The sequence below is a fragment of the Syzygium oleosum genome, unplaced genomic scaffold (assembly GCF_021117445.2).
Source record: "Syzygium oleosum isolate NSW1041296 unplaced genomic scaffold, Sole_v2.1 Sole_v2.22, whole genome shotgun sequence".
NCBI classification, from domain to species: Eukaryota; Viridiplantae; Streptophyta; class Magnoliopsida; order Myrtales; family Myrtaceae; genus Syzygium; species Syzygium oleosum.
In genome coordinates this window covers 6,411,193-6,433,054 of record NW_026607506.1, presented here as the reverse complement: position 1 = coordinate 6,433,054, position 21,862 = coordinate 6,411,193, and the positions used below count along the sequence as shown (strand labels likewise).

The 21,862-nt window shown below is 40.6% G+C and overlaps 1 protein-coding gene and 1 pseudogene across 1 annotated transcript; both read right to left on the bottom strand.

Annotated features, from left to right (window-relative positions):
* LOC115689380 (uncharacterized) overlaps positions 1 to 13,719 on the bottom strand; it is a 32,920-nt pseudogene extending 19,201 nt beyond the window's left edge.
* A 2,973-nt stretch (positions 13,720 to 16,692) lies between these two features.
* On the bottom strand, positions 16,693 to 18,544 carry LOC115689391 (cytochrome P450 71D11-like). Its single transcript, XM_030615410.2, has 2 exons — positions 17,651 to 18,544; positions 16,693 to 17,316 (listed from the first exon to the last, which is right to left on the bottom strand). Exons 1-2 carry the CDS (start codon positions 18,542 to 18,544, stop codon positions 16,693 to 16,695), a joined length of 1,518 nt encoding a protein of 505 aa, XP_030471270.1.
* Positions 18,545 to 21,862: the final 3,318 nt, after the last annotated feature.

Genomic DNA, 21,862 nt, shown 5'->3' with positions numbered 1-21,862 from the left:
GGTATGCATAATACACGCGATATACACATTCTAAAGTGACCCGAATCTTTTCTTGAATGTTTGTCTTCATTTCATGGGTAGAAAATCTTGACAGCATCTGCATTTACAAGATAGGCCAATTCTGTTCCTGCCATATCTACAAGAATCAATGCTCCTCTAGGAAGAACTTTCTTGACAATGTATGGACCCTCAAAATTTGGAGTGAATTTTCCATGAGGATCTGAATTATTGAAGATGACTTTCTTCGCTACTAAATTCTTTGTGTTGAAATTCCTCGGTTTCACTTTTCGATTAAAGGATTTAGCCACTCTTCTCTGATAGGCTTGCCCATGGCATATAGCTCTTAATCTCTTTTCATCGATCATGTTGAGTTGTTCATATCTTTGTTGAATCCACTCAGCTTCTGAAAGCTTCAATTGGGATATTATCCTTAATGAAGGAATTTCTGCTTCAATAGGTAGCACTGCTTCCATTCCATAAACAAAGGAAAATGGGGTTGCTCTAGTTGATGTTCGAATTGAAGTTCAGTATGCCATCAGAGCATACGGTAACCTTTCGTGCCAATCACGATAATTTTCGGCTATCTTGGCAAGTATCTTCTTGATATTCTTATTTGCTGCTTCAACTGCTCCATTCATTTGTGGACGATATGGAGATGAGTTCAAATGTCGGATGTGGAAGTGCTCGAGTAAATCATTTACAATCTTGTTGTTTAGATTTGAGCCATTATCCATAATTATTGCTTCTGGAACTCCATACCTAGCAATGATGTCTCACCTGATGAATCTTGCAACATTCTTGGCAGTAACATTCGTGTAGGAGTTTGCTTCAATCCATTTAGTGAAATAGTCAATAGCGACTAGGATAAATTGGTGCCCATTTGAGGCCTTCGGGTTGATTGGACCAATCATATCAATGCCCCCACATTGAAAATGGCCATGGCTCGGACATTTTGCTGTAGCTCATTTGGCGATGCATTGATTTTGTCTCCATAAACTTGACATTGATGACAACATCTCACGTGTTAGATGTAATCTAATTCCATTGTCATCCAATAGTATCCCAACCTCATAATCTTTCGGGTTAGAAGATGTCCATTCATGTGCGGCCCACATTCACCCTCATGAATTTCTTTCATGATCTGTTCAGCTTCTGTAGCATCTACACATCTTAGTAGGGTTGAATCAAATGATTTCTTGTAGAGGATTTGACAACTGAGGAAGAATTTATTGGCTATCTTCCTTATAAACTTCCTATCACCTGATTGGCTTTTTTCAGGGAATTCTCTTGATTGAAGATATCTTTTGATGTCATGATACCATGGTTCATTGTCAAATTCTGCCTGAACCATCATGCAATGAGCTGGTTGTTTAAGAATATTGATTCTCAATGGTTTTATATCCATACCATCTTCAGCTTGTAGTAAGGATGACAAAGTTGTCAAACCATCTGCAAAATGATTCTGAGTTCTTGGGAGATAATCGAATGTTACTTCTTCGAAACTTTCTATCATCTCTTCTAAATATCTGTGATAAAGAATTAGCTTGGCATCTCGAGTTTGCCATTCACCAGTTGTTTGCAATATGATGAGCATAGAATCTCCATATACTTGCAACCTTTTTACCTTCATTGAAAGGGCTAATTGTAAGCCAATAATGTATGCCTCGTATTCAGTGACGTTATTGGTGCATGGAAATACCAATTTCGCAAATATCGGATAGTGTTGGCCTTTTGGGGAGATCAATACTGCCCCAGTTCTTGATCCAGATAAGTAGGTTGCACCATCAAAATACATGATCCATTTATCGTCGACCAGTGTCAATATATGATCATCAAGTTGTTCTTCAGGACTGGCAATATTCTGCAAATTTTTTGCTAACATGTCTGCTATTGTCCGTCCTTTGACTGACTTTTGGGGTGAACTTCTGATGTCGAATTCAGATAATAAGACTTGCTACTTTGCCAATTTCCCAACCAAGGAGGATTTCTCAAGAAGGTACTTGATCGGATCGTTCTCAGTCACTAGCAAAATTTGGTGATGAAGGGTGTATTGTCTTAGTCTGTGTAATACCCAAATCAATGCAACACATGTCTTCTCGACTGCTGGGTAATTCACTTATGATATTGTGAACTTCTTACTCAAGTAATAAATGGCTTGTTCTTTGCCATCATTTGGTCTTCTTTGTACAAGCACTGCTCCTAACGACTCATAGTGAATTGTCAAATATAAGATCAGCGGAACTCCAGAAATTGGTGGTACCAGCACTGGTGGGCATACCGGATATTCTTTGATCTTGTCAAAGGCTTATTGACATTCCGCATCCCACTTTACTTTGGCATTTTTCTTCAACTGTTTGAAGAATGGTTTAGCAATTTCAAAAAGCTGATAGATGAAATGAGCAATGTAATTTAATCGCCCCGACAAGCTTCTCACTTCTTTTACTGTAGAAGGAGTCTTTAAGTCGTATATTGCCTTGATCTTGGAAGGATCTATTTCGATACCCCTACTACTGACCACAAATCCTAGCAGTTTGCCAGATTTTGCCCCAAATACACACTTGTTGGGGTTCAATTGTAACTTGTACTTTCTAAGTCTTTCGAACAATTTGCGAAGCACCTCAACATGATCTTCTCCTTGTTTGGATTTTGCAATCATGTCGTCCACATATACCTCGATTTCTTTGTGCATCATGTCATGAAACAAAGTTACCATTGCCCTTTGATATGTTGCACCAGCATTTTTCAAACCGAAAGGCATCACCTTATAACAAAATGTCCCCCATGTTGTTATGAAGGACGTTTTCGCCTTATCCTCTTTCTTCATGAGGATTTGATTATATCCTGAGAAACCATCCATAAATGAAAATGTTTCGAACCCAGTAATGCTATCCACTAATACATCAATATGTGGAAGCGAGAAATCATCCTTAGGGCTTGCTTTATTTAGGTCGCGATAATCAACGTACACCCGTACTCGACCATCTTTCTTCATTACGGGTACTATGTTGGCAACCCATTCTGGATATAGTACTACTTCGATGAAACCGACTTTGAGCAATTTCATCACTTCTTCTTCTATTTTCTTTGTCAAGTCTGGCTTCGTTCGCCTCAGTTTTTGCTTCTTTGGTGGAATACTTGGATCAATTGGCAAAGCATGTTCAACTATGCTTGGATTAAGGCCTGGCATGTCAGCATAAGACTATGCGAATATATCTTGATATTTCTTGAGCAAATCTGTGATCTTTTCTGCTTCGGCTGAGGGAAGACTTTCTCCAATCTTAACCTCTTTGGGATTCTCTTTGTCGCCCAGATTAATAGTGATTATTTTCTCTAACGTGAGTGGCTTTGATTCTTCATGACGGATCCATTCCCTTCTGACCCATTCCTCATCCTCATTATCCACTTCAATATCGCAAGTGATCTTCTTGGTAACAAACATGATTAGTAATTTCATATAAAGTAAGTAATGCACGCGGTCCTATGGAAAAACCTTTTAGAAATTCATTTTAAAATTTGTTTTGAAAGAACATAAAGACAGAGCTAGTCCTCATATCAGCAGACCTCCTTGCTCTTAAAATCATTTTCGCAATGAGGAGCAATATAGAAACCCAAAGCCTCACGAATGAGGATAATGTTCATCATAGGTTTGGTTTTGTTTCTACATGTCCTTGATAAAACATTTGACCACTTTTATTGAATTGAAAAATGCGATTACATCTATATCACTTGTACTTCATTAATCGTCTCCGAGACGTGCCAACATAGTACCCGTAATGAAGCTTCATAATGGGTTGCCAACATAGTAGTACCAACAAAGTCTTCCAATTGTACTTCATTAATCGTCTCCGAGACGTGTACCTCATTGAGAAGCTTCATAAGCACAATTTTGTGGCTTTCTGAAGTCTTGAAGAGATCCAACAGAGAAATCTGTGCCGGCATCTTTCTTAACTGTTCAATTACCTCAAATTCACTTGTCTTCATGAGTGAAAGTAATTGTTTGACATCTTCTTCGGTTACTCCTTTCTTTTCGTGCTCACCTTCTTTCGGAACATTACATCTCCCTAATCGGGTTATGGCATCGACTTCTTTGGGGGAGTAATCCCAAGGCACACACTTAGTATCAAACTTTTCTTTTGGAGGGAGATTGATAATCACAGGCTGTGTTTCTTCTTCTTTGATCCTTAGCTGATCAATGGGAAGTTGGATAGTGATTGGTGTGACAGAAACCTTCTTTTTCCTTATATTTATCTACCTCATCAAGCTTGATTAGAAATGGTGTAATCATGGATACCATGCTTCTATTGGCTTCGTCAGCATCCATTCCACCCCAGCCATCAGGTGTGATTATTTCATTCTTGAATGCCCATGGAGGGGGTGTATATTTGACACGGTAATTATACCGACCGTTATCTTGACCTAGAAAATCAACAACTTCACCTTATCTTCGTGCTTTTCGAACAAATCGCCTATCACCTCGGCAAGTCTTTTTCTTCTTTTTCTCTTCCAAATCTTCATTCTCCTCGAGATTTAGTTGACTGATCGGGACCTCATCCATGCCACCCCATCCGTCCGGTACAATGTCTTCATTTTTGAATGCCCATGGTGGTGGTGTGTATTTGATACGGCAATTGTATTTACCTCTGTCTTGACCGAGTAAGTCTATGGTTTCGCCTTCAACAGATGACTTCTGGGTGAAACGTCTTTCACCTTGTCGGACATTTTCTTTCTCCTTTTCATCCTTATCTATTTTATCTTGGAGCATTTCCTTCTTAGGTAGGGCTTTCTCCTCATGGCTAGTTTCATCATCCATGCCACCCCAACCATCAGGCACAATTACTTCATCTTTGAATGCCCATGGCGGTCGGGTATATTTCACTTGAAAGTTATATTTTTCGGAGTCTTCTCCCAAGTTATCTACAATCTCACCTTTTAGGAGTGCTTCTTCATGAAAGCGGGCATCTCCTAATCGAGAAGTTTTAATCTTGATTTCATATTCATCTTCATCGTCAGACTCGACCACTGTTTCTTCATCCTTGATCATATTTACTGTATTGTGCTCAGGAAGAGGATTCTGATGTACATTTGGCTCGGGCTCTTGGAAATTCAATATCTTCTTGTCAATGAGCCGTTGAACCTTGTACTTTAGAGTGGGACAATTATCTACATCATGTCCCATTTCTCTAGGCAAAAGTACACCACAAGTGCCATAACTTGTGTACGGCGATTACTTTGGTGCCATAACTTTTTTTCGGATCACTTTGGTGTCAACTTTTTTGAAAATCGATCATTTTAGTGCCAATGCTGACGTGGCTCGCCGGAAATCCAATGTGGCGCTGATACGGCTCGCCGGAGAGGTCCAGTTAGCATTAAAAATAAAAAACGACGCCGTTTAGCCCGCTGACGTGTATTTTTTAAAAATATTATATTATATTTAATTAATTAATTACTTTAATATTTTTTTTTAAAAAAAAAGCCCTGCAGCAGCGGCGAGGGAGCCCTCACCGCTGCTGCCGCCAAGCCACCACCGTTGGGAAGGGCCGGCGGTGGTTGACGCAGTGGTCGGCGAGGGTCGCCGGCCCCTGGCCGGGGCCCGACAACCCTCGCCTCGCCCGGCGAGGGCCGGATCCGGCGAGGCGAGACCTCGCCGTCGCTCGGGTCGCGACGGCGAGGTCTCGCCGCCCAAGCGCGAGCCGCGCCGTCGCCTCGGGTCACGACGGCGAGGTCTCGCCGCCTGCCGGCGAAGGCGAGGCCGCGCCTCGCCGTCGCGACCCGTGCGATGACGAGGTCGGCTCGCCTTCGTTGGGCGAGGCGAGACCTCGCCGTCGCGACCCAAGCGAGGGCGAGGTCCCGCTCGCCTAGCGAAGGCGAGGTCGACCTCGCCGTCGCCCGGGTCGCGACGGCGAGGCGCGACCTCGCCTAGCGAAGACGAGAAGGGGCCTCGCCGTCGCGACCCGTGCGACGGCGAAGTCTCGCCTCGCCGCGGATCCGGCCCTCGCCGGGCGAGGCGAAGGTCGCCAGGCCCGGGCCAAAGGCCGGCGACCCTCGCCGACCACTCTGCGCCCACCACCGCTGGCCCTTCCCGGCGGTGGTGGCTTGGCGGCAGCAGCGGCGAGGGCTCCCTCGCCGCTGCTGCAACACCTTTTTTTGTTTTTTTTTAATTATGTTAATTATTATTATTTTTCGAAAAATTAAAAAATTCGAAAAAAAAGCCACGTATTTTCCACCATGTACAAGTCAGACCATTTTTTTTAAATATAAATGCCATGTCAGCATTTTGGCCGGAATTTTGGCCTGAGTCACTAAAGTAATCGATTTTCCTCCGACTTGGCACCAAAGTGATCCGAAAAAAAGTTATGGCACCAAAGTGATCGCCGTATACAAGTTATGGCACTTGTGGCATACTTTTGCCCATTTCTCCCATATGATAGGTGCAGGTTTTTGATTCATCGTACCAAGAAAATCTCGTAGGATTGTCTCTCGGTACTTCCTTGGCCACCAAATGCCTTTCTAGAAGCATTGGTAATAGCTTTGACAAAGGTCGGGGCAACGGTGTGTATTGCCTCACGGGCCTTTTATTTGGCTCGAATTGCCTTGGGTTTTTCCAAGCGATATTTGATTGCTTCGGAAATGATACTTGATGAGTACTTGGGCTTGACATCATAGCCACTTCTCAGATGGGTTCTTTGTCTTTTTTCCCGGGGTAAGGCCTTAGTATTGCTGTTTCTTGAGCCTTCTTCTCTTTCAACCCCCATTCAATTCTCTCACCAACCTTTACCAATATGGCGAATGTTTGATAGCCTGATACATGAAGCTTGTCATAATACTCAGTTGGCAATGATTTTAGAAAGAGCTCAATGAGCTCGTCTTCACTTATGGCGGGCTTTACTTGTGAGGCAACATTTTTCCATCTCTGAGCATAGGCTCTGAACCCTTCATTCTTCCGTTTCTCGGTTCTGATGAGATCCTCTTTAGTTGGGAGTACTTCAACATTAAACTTATACTGACGAAGAAATTCTCCCATTAAATGATCCCATTCAGTGAAGGCTTCTATGTTGAGGGCTGTGTACCATGCGAGGGCCGCCCCTCTCAAACTATCTTGAAATGTGCTTATAAGAAGTGGCGTGTTGTCTGAATATCTTGCCATCTTACGGAGATGATACTTCAAATGGCTTTTGGGACAACCAATGCCATCATACTTGCTCACGAACTCTGGTTCCAACCACCTTTGTATACGGCGAGAACTTGTCGAATCTTTGAAGCTCATATCCTTGACTTGCTAAGCATTCTTCAATTTTGACCAATCTCTTGGCCTCTTCTTCATCCTTTGTTTTGGATGTCTTCTTGATTTGATCATCCCCTTCCAAATTTACCATCTCAGGCGTAGTCTTTGGAGGATTTTCTTGAACCGATTCTTTATTTCTGACTGGGTCTTCAATCGGTGTTTCGGTAGCGTTTGAAGTCGCCACATTTGGAGTAGTTAGATAAGATCCTCGAGATGTGAGAATAAAAGCCTTCATTTCTACCATCATTGCAACCATTTGGGTCATTTGATTCTCGACTTTAGCTAGTTGAGCACAGGTTTATTCTTCCGCCATTCTAACTTGTAGGCGAGTTCGAGGTCTTTTACCTTCCGTTGCTAAACAACCTGTTTTACCAACAAAAACTCGATATCAGCATAGTAAAATGATCATGAAACCCTACATTCTTTTAATTGTATGGTTACATGAGATTGTCAAGGGTAAGAAATTTCATACAAGCCTTAGCTTTGTATAAAATTCTTCATCAATGTCTTTCTCAAGGAATCATACAATTCAAAGAATTGTAATCCATGGTGATTCTTTACAAAAAAATATTTTGAAACTTCATTAAGCAATTGTTCATTAAGCATTTGTTTCAATTTTGAAAATTTTTATTACAATGCTATTCATCAAAATATGAGAACACTAGCTTAAACAAGTCTAGGCTTCTTGCTAGCTAAGGTAGCTTCAGCTTCTTCATACTCCTTGACTCGTGTCTCCCATTCTTCCACATCGATTATAACCTCCTCTGGAACATACGGCTCTACACCTAGCGTGCTTGGCACAATGTACTCTATGATGTACGGCTCATCAGAATGAGTAGTAACACTCAAAGGTACATAGGGTTCGACGTCAATTAGTCACTTAGCCTTCAACCACCTTATATACTTGTTGGACGCCAAAAAGAGCTTCATTTCTCCTTCCAAATCTTCAGGCCATTATACTATTTGCTTGGTTGATCTCTTCAAGGAATTCACGATCCCATCGACCCTTGTTCGCAGCTCTTTACTTTTCTTTTCCGGTATAGGTTCTTGTGGTATCTCAAATGTGAACTTTTCAGGATGCCAAATAGGTGGAATTTGTTGAACCATTCCGAATTGTCGTATGACTCTTAGTGGGCAATAAGCAGTTCCACCGCTCAATCTAAGCAAAGGCACCAAATTACCGTCTTGGGTAGTAATTTGAGCTTTCGTTATCTTCGGCCATTGAATCCTCCATTGAAGCTGGTCGAGAGTTAATGCTCTAATGAAGTTTGCCCACTCATGAAAAGAGTACTTTGGCATTTTGTCTTGGAGTTTCAAATACTTCTCAATAGGGTTAGTAGATGAGTTGATCTCTCGAATGCGCATATAACGTTTCCAAAGTCGAATATGGGAAATAAACCACACAGAAAGTAACCCCGCTGAAGCTTGAAGTACACCTTTTTGCTGATTTTGGTATTTATTCAATGAAATGATGGTCTCCGCTAAGAGCATATCGGAGAAGTCCCATTTTAGGCAAACTTGCCTAGCAATTACCGCAACGAGAGGATTTAATCCCGTCCTTGATGCGGGGAATAAAACGAATCCGAAGAAGGCTAGAATAAAAACCCTCGCGGAAGGGTTTCCCGTTTTTTTCGGCAATTTGGAGTAATTGTCCACCAAGTAAGATAGAGGAAATCTCCCGGTATTCGATTTGATCAACTTTTCCACTTGAGGGGTCTTCAAGTTTAAAAATTCAGCTATAACACTTGTGGGTTTCAATCCAACTGGGGGCTCAACGGTTCTTGACTCGAAATCAATCCCAATGGTTGCCTTATATTTTTCTAGTGTAGGTACCATCTCGTGCTTGCCCAATTGAAATGTGGCAGTGGTAACTTCCCAGAAATGGGATAATGCTTGGATTAGACTCACTTGGTACTCTAGGTTGATGAGCTTGAACAAATACCTGAGCCTTTCCCTTTCGTATGCTTTGTTGTCCTTTGTCATGTTTACCCACCATGCCAAAAGCTCCTTCCTTGGAATAGGAATGACTTGTATGTATAGTTTCCCCATTTCAATCTAAAGCATGTAAAAGAAAGTGATTATTATTCACCATGGATTACCGATTGATTTTAATGCCTCCATTTCACTTATATGTCCTTTTAAGGTAAGACGGAGATTAAATACACTTGCATGCCTCGAAAGTAATGCAAATGTCATTTTGAGTCTGTTTAAACCTTAAAAGAGCATATAGTTGAGATTATGGACAAATTCAATGTGTGATGTAAATGCCCATTCTATCATACTCCATTTAGACCATAAAGTCCTAAACTATGGTTTACAACTTCGAATACATTGAAATGAACGAATAAGCATTTGAATTACATGGGAAATCCGCCATGGACCTATACATTTCATTTAAAAATGAAAGAATGGTCAAATTGAGTATGACGCCCTAATCATGCATTCTAAAATGAAAGAGCATTTAGACCAAGCATTAAATGTCATTTAGGCATTTTTTTTGAAAAAGTGCAAAAAAAAAAACATACATAATTGTAAAAGAATGGAATGGAACGATACTTACTTACCATGACATTTTTGTTTGGTTTTAGGTATACCAACCACAAAGACAAGTGAATGCAACCGGTGAAGTTTTGACGCCTAAAAGGATAGGATATGCTAAAGGCTCAAGGTCATCACCTTAATGGACAAGGGATTCCATTCCAATGGGCAATCGGCCCAAAGTAATGAAATATTATTCCACCTCGGTGATCGGTATTGTATTTAAACGATCCCATGAGCAATCGGCCCATAGTTTCGCCTAAACACATACCTCCTAAGGGTAATCCTAAATGTAGCCGGGGTTGGGCCACGGGTGGTGTGTGCTAATGGTGTAGTGCTAAAACAATTTTAAAGACATGCATAGCAATTAATAACCAAACAGCACTTCTAAAATTCATTCAAAACACATTCAATCCGAACACCATCCTGCAAAACAAAGGTTAGCAAAGACTACACCCCTTATACCATCCACCTACAAAACCATTTAACATTATCGTTAGCGGGACGTACTTGGGATCCTTGCAAGCACAAAACACAAGCATATCGTTCTATCTAGGCCTAAGTCCACTTAGAAAAGGAGAATCCCCAGTGGAGTCGCCAAGCCTGTCGCACCGCGCTTTTTGGGGCTTTCGGGATTTGCGCGCTACTGAGGTATTTCCGTGTAAGGGTCTCTCCCAGACCATACCTCACGTGACAGTGGAAGGTAATTTCCTATTTAGTCTAGGTTTGTGATTTTGGAGTTGCCACTAGTCATTATTGGTAGGTAGACTAGAAACCTAATCGAGGTACGGGAAAAATATCACGATTCTATGAACCAGAGATTCTGAGTACGGGGACTTGATTACGTTATTGATCCCGAATCGAGATCCCTAACGTCCTTTCGGTACCTAAGAACGATACGATGTCTAACGTGTCATGCGAATTTCTGAGGCTTACTCACTAATTCTATCCATTCTAATCGCAGGAAAAACCAAATAAGTATTAAATGTACAATCAATGTCAATCAGATCAATCAATCCTAAATGGTCTCTAAAAATGAAAATCAATCAAAACATCCAAACCCTAATGAAGCTCTAGAAGCTTATTCATTTCATGATTTACATTTTTTAGGATTTTAGGGTTTTTTAGGGGTTATAACCCCTGAATTTGGGATTTTCTAAAAATGCCACTTGGGCACTTCAAAAAATTCAAATCTCACTTTTTATGGTTGGCCACGGTGTTTTTGGACCGTTCTGTGAATTTTTAAAAAAATTTTGAAATTTTTGATTTTTTGATTTTCTTTTTTTTTGGAAATTTCATTAACCGAGAATTGATTTTTATGATTTTCTGAAAATTTTTATGAATTTTTCAATTTTTCAATTTTTTATTGATTTTCTAAATTTTTTACATTTTTTATTTGTATTTTCTAAATTTTCTGAATTTTTATGAATTTTTTGAAAATTTTTGAATTTTCTAAATTTTTTTATTTTTTCTGTGAATTTTTTATGAAATTTTTCGAATTTCTCAAATTTTTAGATTTTTCTGATTTTTTATATTTTTTCATTTTTTTAATGAAAATTTTTTATGAATTTTTTAGATTTTTTTTATTATTTTTTTAAATTTCCCGCCGGGAAAAGAGCCGAACCGACCCGGTTCAACCCGGTTCGGCTTGACCAAACCGGGGGTCGCCGGCGCCAGTCGCCTTCTCCGGCAGGCACGACGCCTGAAACGGCGCCGTTTCATCCTGTACCCATTGAGGCATTCGGTTGTACAGTTGGTGTGCACAATTTTGTATTAGATGTTTTCAAGGCCGTGACTTTGAGCCCACCGCCGGCGACCTTCCGATACCCTTTTCGATCAATTTTTTGGTTCTGGATCAGGTTCATATCACAATCTATCAAACTAAACCAATTGATTGGCCATTGGACCGCCACCGATCGGCGAAAATATCGTCAGAAAATGCCAATTTGCTACTAACCTAAACCGACTAACCGAACCTTAGAACCACAACATACAACGCCCTAGCCATCTAATTCGATCCTAATCACTAACAAAACACCAAACAAGGATCAAGAAAGACTGACTTGAATGGCCCTACGGCCACGACAATGCTCCGGCGAGGGCACTCGAATTCCGGCGGGGAGGTTTTAATGGTTGACCGACTCGTTTTGTGCATTTTTAATGATCCAAATGCAATCAAACAGACAAAATGGGATCAGAAACATGTTTTAAACATCAAAATGCGAAAAAATCATTAACAAAATCACATGTGTATAAAACTCAATTCCGGGAATTTTTTTAGAAAACCGTGATTGGGATTGATTTTTACCTGCTTCGTTCGATGACAAATCGGAGTTCTCGGGCTAATCGGAACCTATGGAGCTGTTCTTCATCACTTGGACTTCAATCTGGCTATTTTGGCTTCGTCGAAAAACGTCGGGACAACGCCGAATGAGACCGAGTTTCAGAGCTTCATGATCAGCTCTGGCACCGATCAACAGAGGAGGAAGTCTACCTTGAATGATCGATTCGCCGGCGCCGTCTTGTTCGTCGGCGCCGGACACTCGATCAGGGGACCTCAACTCCCTATTCTCTCTCTAAACTTTGCACTTTTTCTCTCTGCTTCTCTCTCCTTTCTCTCTCTGGATTCGTCGAACACCTCCCCTTCAATGTTCAGTTTTTTCTTGGTTTTTGTTGATCAAAATTCCCGCCCAAATTCGGTTAGAACCGATTTCCAATTGGTTCACTGGTGCCAGCTGGAGATTTTCCAGCTGGCCCAGTCGATTTTCACGTGCCAAATTAGCCGGAAAAGATCGGCGAAGTTGCGGGCTTGAAATGGTTTTTTTTCTGGGTTTAGTGTGGTCTGGTGTGTCGATTAAGGGAGATGAACAACCCGGGTCAGGTCGGGTTGACCCGATCGACCCGGCAGACCCGGGTTGATCTAAATTCGCAAATTAAACTCAATTTTGACCTAATTTTCAAAATTAAACCCCGAAATTGAATTCCCCATCATATTTTGAACCCCAAATATATGATTTTCCCTAATTTTTGTTATAATTGTGTCCAAGATTCACATTTTTGTATTCGTGTTAATATGGTTTTATTCAATTTGATGTCCTAATGACCTGATTAGGCAAAATTGATGCCAAAATTGAATTACCCATATCTGATTAACCCTAGAAATGATGGTCTCATGGATCGACAATTTCATATTGGGCACGATTCCCAATTTGAGTTCAAAATTCTTAATTTTCAATTAAATTTTGGGGATTTTTTATTTTTATGTCAAATTGTGCAATTGGACCGACTATTATGAAATTCAAGGTCCCAGAATCATTTGTTGTGAAGACACCATGACTTAAAAATGACTAGAAAAGATTTAATTGCATTTTTGGTTCAATTTGGGTTTGATTTTGCCCAATTTTGGGAAAAAACATATACATGATTGATATTTTTCAAAATTTATGATGTATTCATGAAATTGGATTTAAAATAAGACTAATGACTATTTTTATGGAATTTTCTGATTCCATTTGCTATTTTTCTTGATTTTCTCACTTATTTTGACTAAAAGAAATTAAGGAAAAATGCAAAAAAAAAAATTATTTTTTGGTTTAGAAATAGGTTTCTAGGCTTGGCCAAGATTCCTATTCCTAATTTTGAGATTTTTGAAAATATAAAAAAAAAATGAGCTAAAAATCATGTGTCAACAATGACTAGAAAGGACCCTGAGACTTTTGTAAGGACCGACATTTCTGAGTTCATCCCGATGCTTGTAGAACTTGACATCGTGAGGGCTGTGCGCATTGTGAAAGAGTTCGTGAAGCATTGTGAAAGAAGACTTGATCATAAGGATAGAAATGATATTCTCTATTCGGCCCGCGTAACCTCAGCTTCACATGCACACCCTGGCCCACATTAATGTATTAATATTATTATCTGTTATTTCAAACTTTTAGGAAAAAATTGCCAAAACTTCTTTCCAATGAGAACCATCAATGGAAATTTGCTCGTACAATAACTAGGAATTGACTACTGATAATAAGAACCGCAACAATAGAAGCAACAAACCATAATTACGTCAGGGTTATGTGGAAAATCCTGAATGGAGTTGCATTCAGCCTTCTCCACACTATCTTTCTGCACATGCATTGCACCATTCGAAAGAAGCCACGCAAACTCCTGTATGGTGGTCTCGTGAAGGCTTTTAGAGGAAAGGGAGTGAAAACGCTGACGAGCTGGAAACTGAGAAGATGTCAAATGTTCGTGTGGGAATAGAAACTGTAAGGAAGATGCAATTTCAACTAACAACCGTTGGCTAGATTGTCTCGAAAGGAGAAGTTGTAAAAGTAGTTGAGAAGAATGAGGAGAAAGTGAGGATTCTGTTGGAAGAAAAGATGAAGAGAACAGAAGGAGATATGAGCAAAAAGAGGAAGCAGAAACAGACAGTGGACGTAAAGAAAGAGGCACCGTTGGAAGGAACTTTGTCGCCAGAAAAAAAGAAAGTGAAGACTTAGGGGAGTCTAGCGCGAAGGAAGAAAGCTCTGGGATGGTTGAGCAATTGCTCAGTCGCGTTTTGGGTACTCTCGATGAGATGGAGAACAAGGTTGCATCATTTGAAGAGACTATATAGACTGGGCAAAAGGTAGAAGTTCTTCAACAAGCTTTGGGCCATCCTCTTCATAGTAAAGCATCTCTTGAAATAGTTTGAGTTGATTTATCTGTGAAATGATTTAAGAAATGTTATATGACATGTATCCTTCTTGATGGAATGAATTATGAAAAGCTATATCTGTGAACTTAATTATGAAATGCTTTTCTAAATTAGTTTAAAATTGGAGGATAAGTTGGTGGTTTTGAGTTCATTGTCGCTAGGATTTGAATCTGGTGCGAGGTTGTCAGTATGAACACCATCTCAAGACATCCTGTTGGGTCGAGCCATCAGCTGATGTAGAGAAAGATTACTCTAAAAAGGGCATCTCGGTAGGTCTTATCACAAGGAATTAAGGATAGCCGTAGTTTTGACACTGAGCATATTAGCTTAGTCAGCGGATGGGACCACTTTGATATTATTGTTTAACTAAATATTTCAAATTCATATGAACTTATATGAAACTATATGAATATATCTTTGGTCTTTAAGGCGTGTGACAACTTGGGTCTGGGAAGTGTATTTTATTTTGAAATGATTAATACTATACACCATGCATACTCGATTTATTTAGAAGAGAATTTTACAACTCATTGAAAGTTGGTTTGCTCATGCCATTCATTTTCAATCTTTTTCAGATTTACAGCTACTGATTAAGTAGGACGAGAACAATTTCAACGTTGAACTTTTTTGGAGTTTTATTTTTCGTATAGCTTGAGATAGTTGTGTATATGATGTACAATTATTTTTCTTGAGTTTAGTTTGGTTAGTCACGGGAGATATGATTTGGTTATTTGAGTTTTCTAGTTAGCTAGTGAAATGTATAACTTTTATTTTGTGAACTTTATAATTTTGATCCTTCTAATCAGCTTGCCATTTTATCCAATAAGTATATATTATGAGAACAAGTTTATATTGGTTTGTATGAGGCTGCTTCTTTTGAATAAATGGACGACCGTGCTATTTTCCTTGAATTTGTATAGTTAGAATGTTACAAACTTCTATTGTGACACGCTGCCATAGTAAAAGTATTATTCCCCAAACATTGTTTGGACCACATTACTCGAGCATGTTAGTACTTTTATCAAGAATCATCAAGAAATCCTTTAAGTTGTCAAGTGTTAGGTGTAAATGATTTGAATTAGAGCATGATGTCTCAATTAGAGTAACTCTTGGGGTTAGGCCCTCATCCTACATATGGAATCTTACCCTGTGCGAGAGGACAAGATCTGTATGTATCTTTAGAATTTAGTCGAACTGGGCTTTTTCTATAACTTGTGCTTTGAAAAAAATTATTTCCATTTAAAGACTTTGTTATTTGTAAGATTGTACTTATACTGGTGATAAGTCTAAGCATTTATAATGCAAAAGAAGCAAAATTCATACCATGAAAGTACCGACTATTATTAACAAAATTAGTAAATTGAAAATTCAGCCTTTTCTTTTTTTCATTGTTTAGTATGCGGGAAAAGGTAAATGGGATTATTGGGTTTGAGTTTCAGCTAGCCAACTATAATCGCATTTTTGGCCAAGCAAATATAACTAACGTGGCGTGACAAACCTTTCCATGTAAAACTATAGGCTAAATGACAAAATATATTCTAATTTTTTTGGCAGATTTATTTTTATCTTAACCTTTCAATCCAATTGATAAAATATCCAATATTTTGAATTTGTTTCAATCCAATTATATTCTTTATAGCAATGTGATAAATACTAAATGCTAGAGAGGGAAAAAACATAAACAAAGGACGGTCTTTGGAGGGAGTCTAGTTTTGGGATTGATTGGATATGATTTTGAAAGGATTGATTTATTTTTATAGGTGGGCTAAACCCCACATGTTTGGTTTGACATTCAAACCGAGCATTCTATGTAAATACCTGAAACCGTGGCCTTTACATGCATAGCAATCCCATGTACATGAGAATTTAGACCCAATTATTGAAATATGAGTATTCTATGTAAAAGATATGCAGAGACGTCGCTCATCCAGAAGCACTCAGGCCAATGAATGATAAACAATTGTGACCTTAACAATCCTTCGTACCAGCAGCTAAAAACAATAAGGAGCAGGTGGCATTGTGAAGTCGATTGATCTCCTACAATGCATTATTTAGTACATGAACCTTCTTTTCCTCCCTCGCAACCGTATAATTGCATTCTTTATGTTTCTTCCCCAACGTCACTGCTGACAAACAGCTGTAACCTTAACAACCCTCATAATAACTACTAAAGAAGGTCTCAACAGGCGAAGGTAGGCTGATAGGGCTTGGGAATCAGGTACAGATCACGCTTCCTCCTCTGAGTCACACCCAATGACTCACTCATGTCCAGCTCTTCACTCTTCATTCCCTCTGGAAGCTCCCAGTCAAAGTGGTACAGCAACATTGCGAGTGGAAGCTCCACGTTCGCAAGCCCAAAGTTCATCCCTGGACATATCCTCCTTCCTGCACCAAATGGTATGTACTCAAAGCTAGTCCCTTTGTAATCGACTGGGCTGTCCTTGAACCTCTCCGGGTAAAAGGCCTCGGGGTTGTCCCAGTACTTGGGGTCTCTGCCAATCGCCCATGCATTCACGACCACTTTGGTCTTGACTGGGATCTCGTACCCGTTTATCTCGCACCTCTCTCTGCATTCCCTCGGGAGCAGCAGGGGAACAGAAGGGTGCATCCTCAGACACTCTTTTATTACCAACTTCAGGTACTCTAGTTCAGGCAACCCCGTCTCGTCTGCTTTTCCTCTCCTGTCGAAGACCTCTCTCACCTCGGCCTGCGCCTTTTTGAGGATTCTTGGGTTCTTCATCATCTCGGCCAATGCCCAATCAACCTGTGTGGCTGAAGTCTCACTCCCGGCGGTGAAAATGTCCTGCATGCACAATTTGTGTTCCGTTTTTTGTTAGAATAACTCGAATTTTAATCCTCAGATTGACAAAGAAAAGATTGTCTGGAACTATTCAATAGCATGTTCAAGCATGAAAGTTATATTCGATCGTATCTTTTCGAGGTTCACGCTAATTTAATTGGGGCCGAGCATTGTTGATGGACTTCTCACATCAATATCATGTCCATAAGTGAAGGACACCCACGTCGAACTTTGACTTTCTTCTGAAGTCAAAATCCCACTGATTTGAAAACGCAAAGCTGCACTTCATTTTTCAGAGGAAAATTGAGCACGAGGAAAAACAGAAAAACTTCCGTACCAGTATTACTGCTTTGATGTTGTCAGTGGTCAGGGAAAATTCAGGACCACCAGGATCGGCAAACCTCAAGAGAACATCAATCAAATCTTCATGTCTCGTTTCATCATCTCTTCTCTTAGCCCTTTCTTCTCTTTTTTCTCTGATGATGTTGTTCATAATATGGTCTGCTTGCTGATGCAACTTTTCCAATCGTGGCTTCATCCCGCTAATCACATGAAGCCACTTTGATGAGGGGAACACGTCCCCAACCTCAAAGCCAGCCGCTAATCTAGCTGATTCGGTGACTATTGAGATGAACTCCTCCTGCTCTTTGAATTTCTTCCCGAAAGCTGCAATCGAAGTGGCACCATAGTTAGTTGAGAATAGTCTCTGAGTAAGATTGATTGGAGAGCCCGCATTAGAAGTGACCCATTTGACGAGATTCGAAATCTCTTCTTCCCTAATATGCCTAAAAGACTGGACCCTCTTGGCACTCAAGAGCTCCAAAGTGCAGATTTTTCTAAGTTGCCTCCAGTATTCACCGTAAGGCGCGAATGCAATGTCGGTGGATCCATACGACATTACTTCGGTACAAAGGAGCGGAGGCCTACTTGCGAAAGTAAGGTCGTGGGTCTTCATCACCTCCTTGGCCATTTCGGCCGAAGAAATGACCACATGAGGAACTTCCCCGACCTGCAAATGCATCAACGGCCCATATTTCTTGGCCAAGTCCCGCAATGCACGATGAGGCGGTGACCCAAGAAGCTGGTGCAAGTTTCCTATGAGTGGGAGCTTCCTTGGACCGGGAGGAAGCTTGGAAAGGCCTTTCACATCGGACTTGTGACATAATTTTAGTAAAGCGAAGATGAAGATGCAGGAGACTATGATGGGAAAGGCAAAAACTTGGAATTCCATTTAGGGGAAAGTGTAGGAAATTGACCAAGCTGCCTTTCTGCAGAGACTTTGCTGAGAATAGCTAAATTTATAAGCTCTTTCGGAAGCCTATAAAAGTTGAAATTGTTGCTTAGCGCAGTTGGCATCTTTGTGCCAATTATGGTAAAAGATACTCACAGATTTGTCGCCAATGTGATGCAGGCATCCTATGAGTGAGGAATTATATAATATTGGAAGCATCTTTGGTGGGTGAATTACATACGAAGCTTCATAGGAGAGATTATAATAAAGAGTTGGAGTGGAGATGATGTTACTGTGTAAGACCGAGTCGACCATCTTACGCTGAGCCAATGTCTCCACCGTCCAAAAAGAAGAGACAATGGAAGAACAATTGCTTTGAATTTTGAAGCGAGACGCTTCATCATCTAACGATAGAAAGGAATCGATGCATTGATAGTATCCTACAATCCGAAGCATTCTAAGGTTGCTTGTGGGCTATTCATGTGGGAACCAAGTTAATTTTATTTGTTTACTTGTTTATGATATAATAAACAAACCCCCACCCCCCACGCCCCACCCCCCTCCCAAAAAAAAGAAAGAAGAAATAACACGTTCTCCAAAGAAAATGGAAAGCAAAAATGTTTGTATAAGAAGGGAAAGTATTTGTCAAGGGTTATACCCATCATTAATTAGAACAGATCATTCACAATGATTGATCACGTGAATTTCACAACAATCATACAAAATAATTGTCAAGGAAAAATATTCTCCAGAAGAAGGGGAGAGAGCAAGTGGAGACGCCAAAAATCAATAATAGAATAGAGGAAAGGCTCATGATACTGGCTGTTGTGATATAACGCATGCGGAAGCTAACTCGGGATCTTGCAATTTAAGTCAACGCGAAATATTACCACAGCAAATAATCTACTAATAATTGGAAAATTCAAATTACAATCGCTCACAATGCTCAAGTGTTTCCCGCACTTAAATTACATCCAAACCCCAAGAGTTTAGAAATAAATAACTCATTTGGATAAAATAAATAATTCACAACTCTAATTCACCACGTGTCCAACGCTCCTTGTTCGGAACGTTTCCTCGTGCGGCGGCTCGAAGGGCTCATTCTCTTTGCATGAAGCAAGGTGTGGCTCCTGCTCTTTCGAGGGCTACTTTGCGGCCATTCACACGCATGAAGGAAAGGACCCACTAGGGGTGTTCAAAGGAATCGGGAATCGCCCGGATCGCCTGAAACCGGACCGGATCGGCCCAGAACCGGCGATTCTCATGAGGACCGGTCCGGTTCCCGATTCTAATTTACTATAACCAGTGAGCACCAATTCGGTTCTCGATTCTAAGCGTGGAACCACCCACCCGGACTGGACCAGTAATATATAAATATATATAATTTAAAAAAAAAATCAACCAAAACAAAGAAAACATTTTTAGAAAAATGAAAATTATAAAATCCCTAATTTGAAGCTCGACTCTCAACTCCTATCAACTCACGGCCGCGCCTCTAGCCATTCATCGTCTCCCTCTCTCACTCTCAGTCACCTCTATTTGCGTGAAACTTAGTGGGACTGGTTTCACAAAACCATCCGGGAACTGAATTGGACCAGCATCCGGTTCTCGGGTGGATCTATGGAACGAACGGGCAGTTCCCGATTTCAATTTTTCGGAACCAGTCCTTAGTAGGCGGTTCTCGATCCCATGTTAGGAACCGCGCCGCCCAAACAATGCTCACCCGTAGAACCCACTGACCTCTCTCTTCTCTTTTACTGTGCGGCTACATCTTCCCAAGGAAGCACTCAAGTGCTCGGCCACTTCAAGAGGAGAGAGAGACTCTTGTGGCTCCCTTCTCTAGACCCCGAGGAACTCTAGGTGGCTACTGTTCTAGAAAGAGGACAACCTAGGGCTTAGCCTAGAAAACCCTATATTTGTTTTTTGAACTTTTGTTCTCTTTTCTCTAGCTCACTTGGGAGCCCACGCTCAATAAGTCAACAACTTATGCTTCCTTTGATTTGGACCCACCACATAAGCATATAAATATTAAACAAAGAAGCCCCTTCTTTTGTCTAATCGGGTCAGGTTTATTTTTGTATTTATCCAACCAGGTCAAGTTTCATAACGGTTCAAATTCAAGACATAATTTAACAATTCTCCGCTTTGGCTCGATGTTTGAAGCCAAGTCATAGTGCTCATCATCTTTACTGCTCTCCCGACGCCCCGACGGGCGCTCAACCATCACAGATGTCTATCAAGCCTAAGCAAAGCTTGAACTTGTCTAGAGGAATGAAGTCAGTCCACATGTCCGTAGGAATCACCACTGTAAGAACCTTCTTCACGGTCACTTCTCTCTTGACATGCTATATCTGACGCAAAAATTTCGGTCACCAATGAACTCGATACGCCAGTGATATTTCTCACTTCTACCGAACACCACTCAACATCACTAATCAAGTAATTAGACCACACCTCCTCTTTAGCTCCTAAGGTAGTCACCATGTCTCTAAACCACATCTTCCAAAACACAACACCACTAATAGAAGCAAAAGCATAACTGCTCAGTAATCAACTATCTTTCAGGCTCCCCGCATGACTTGGGTTCACAAACCCAGTTACTGCCACACTACCTAAACTACATCCTCTGAAACATACCTCAACGTCTGCCATCCCCAACAAAATCAGGAGAATTGACTTCACAACATCACAATGTATACCTTGATTAATCACATATATTTTCCTAACTGCATGTGATGGATCAAGCCTGGTACTATCCATGAGATAACTCAAGCAACCAACAGCACTAGCATGGTATAATTGCTCAACCTCCATCCAAGTACACAATGACAGTCTAGACAATTTATGACGTGTAGCAAGTAGGGTACTTACAGAAATTCTCAATTGCATATTGACATGCTTTAAAGCTTTCCAGACGTAACTCCTCCAAGTCACTCGCAACATTCAAACAGTCTCTCTCTACATCTCCATACCCAAAACTGTCTCTACTGGACCCAAATTATCTATTTCAATATCTGCATATAACTGTCGCTCTATCACATTCACTTCCACTAACCATCTTGAAGCTACATCAACTGCAACCTCGAAACAACTATCAACTGCTATGGAATCTAGCGACTCTATAGAAACTGTCACACCTACTGTACTTTGAATATGTTTAAGCTCTCCCTGAAACTCCACCTGTTTCTGAACACTGTCCAGATCTCTTTCCCCAATTGATTCCTCACTCTTCTTCTGAAATAGAGTAGATTCGTCAAAGGTAACATCTCTGCTGAACATAAAACCGAGTGAATTTTCCTCAGTGCACCACAGCTTGTA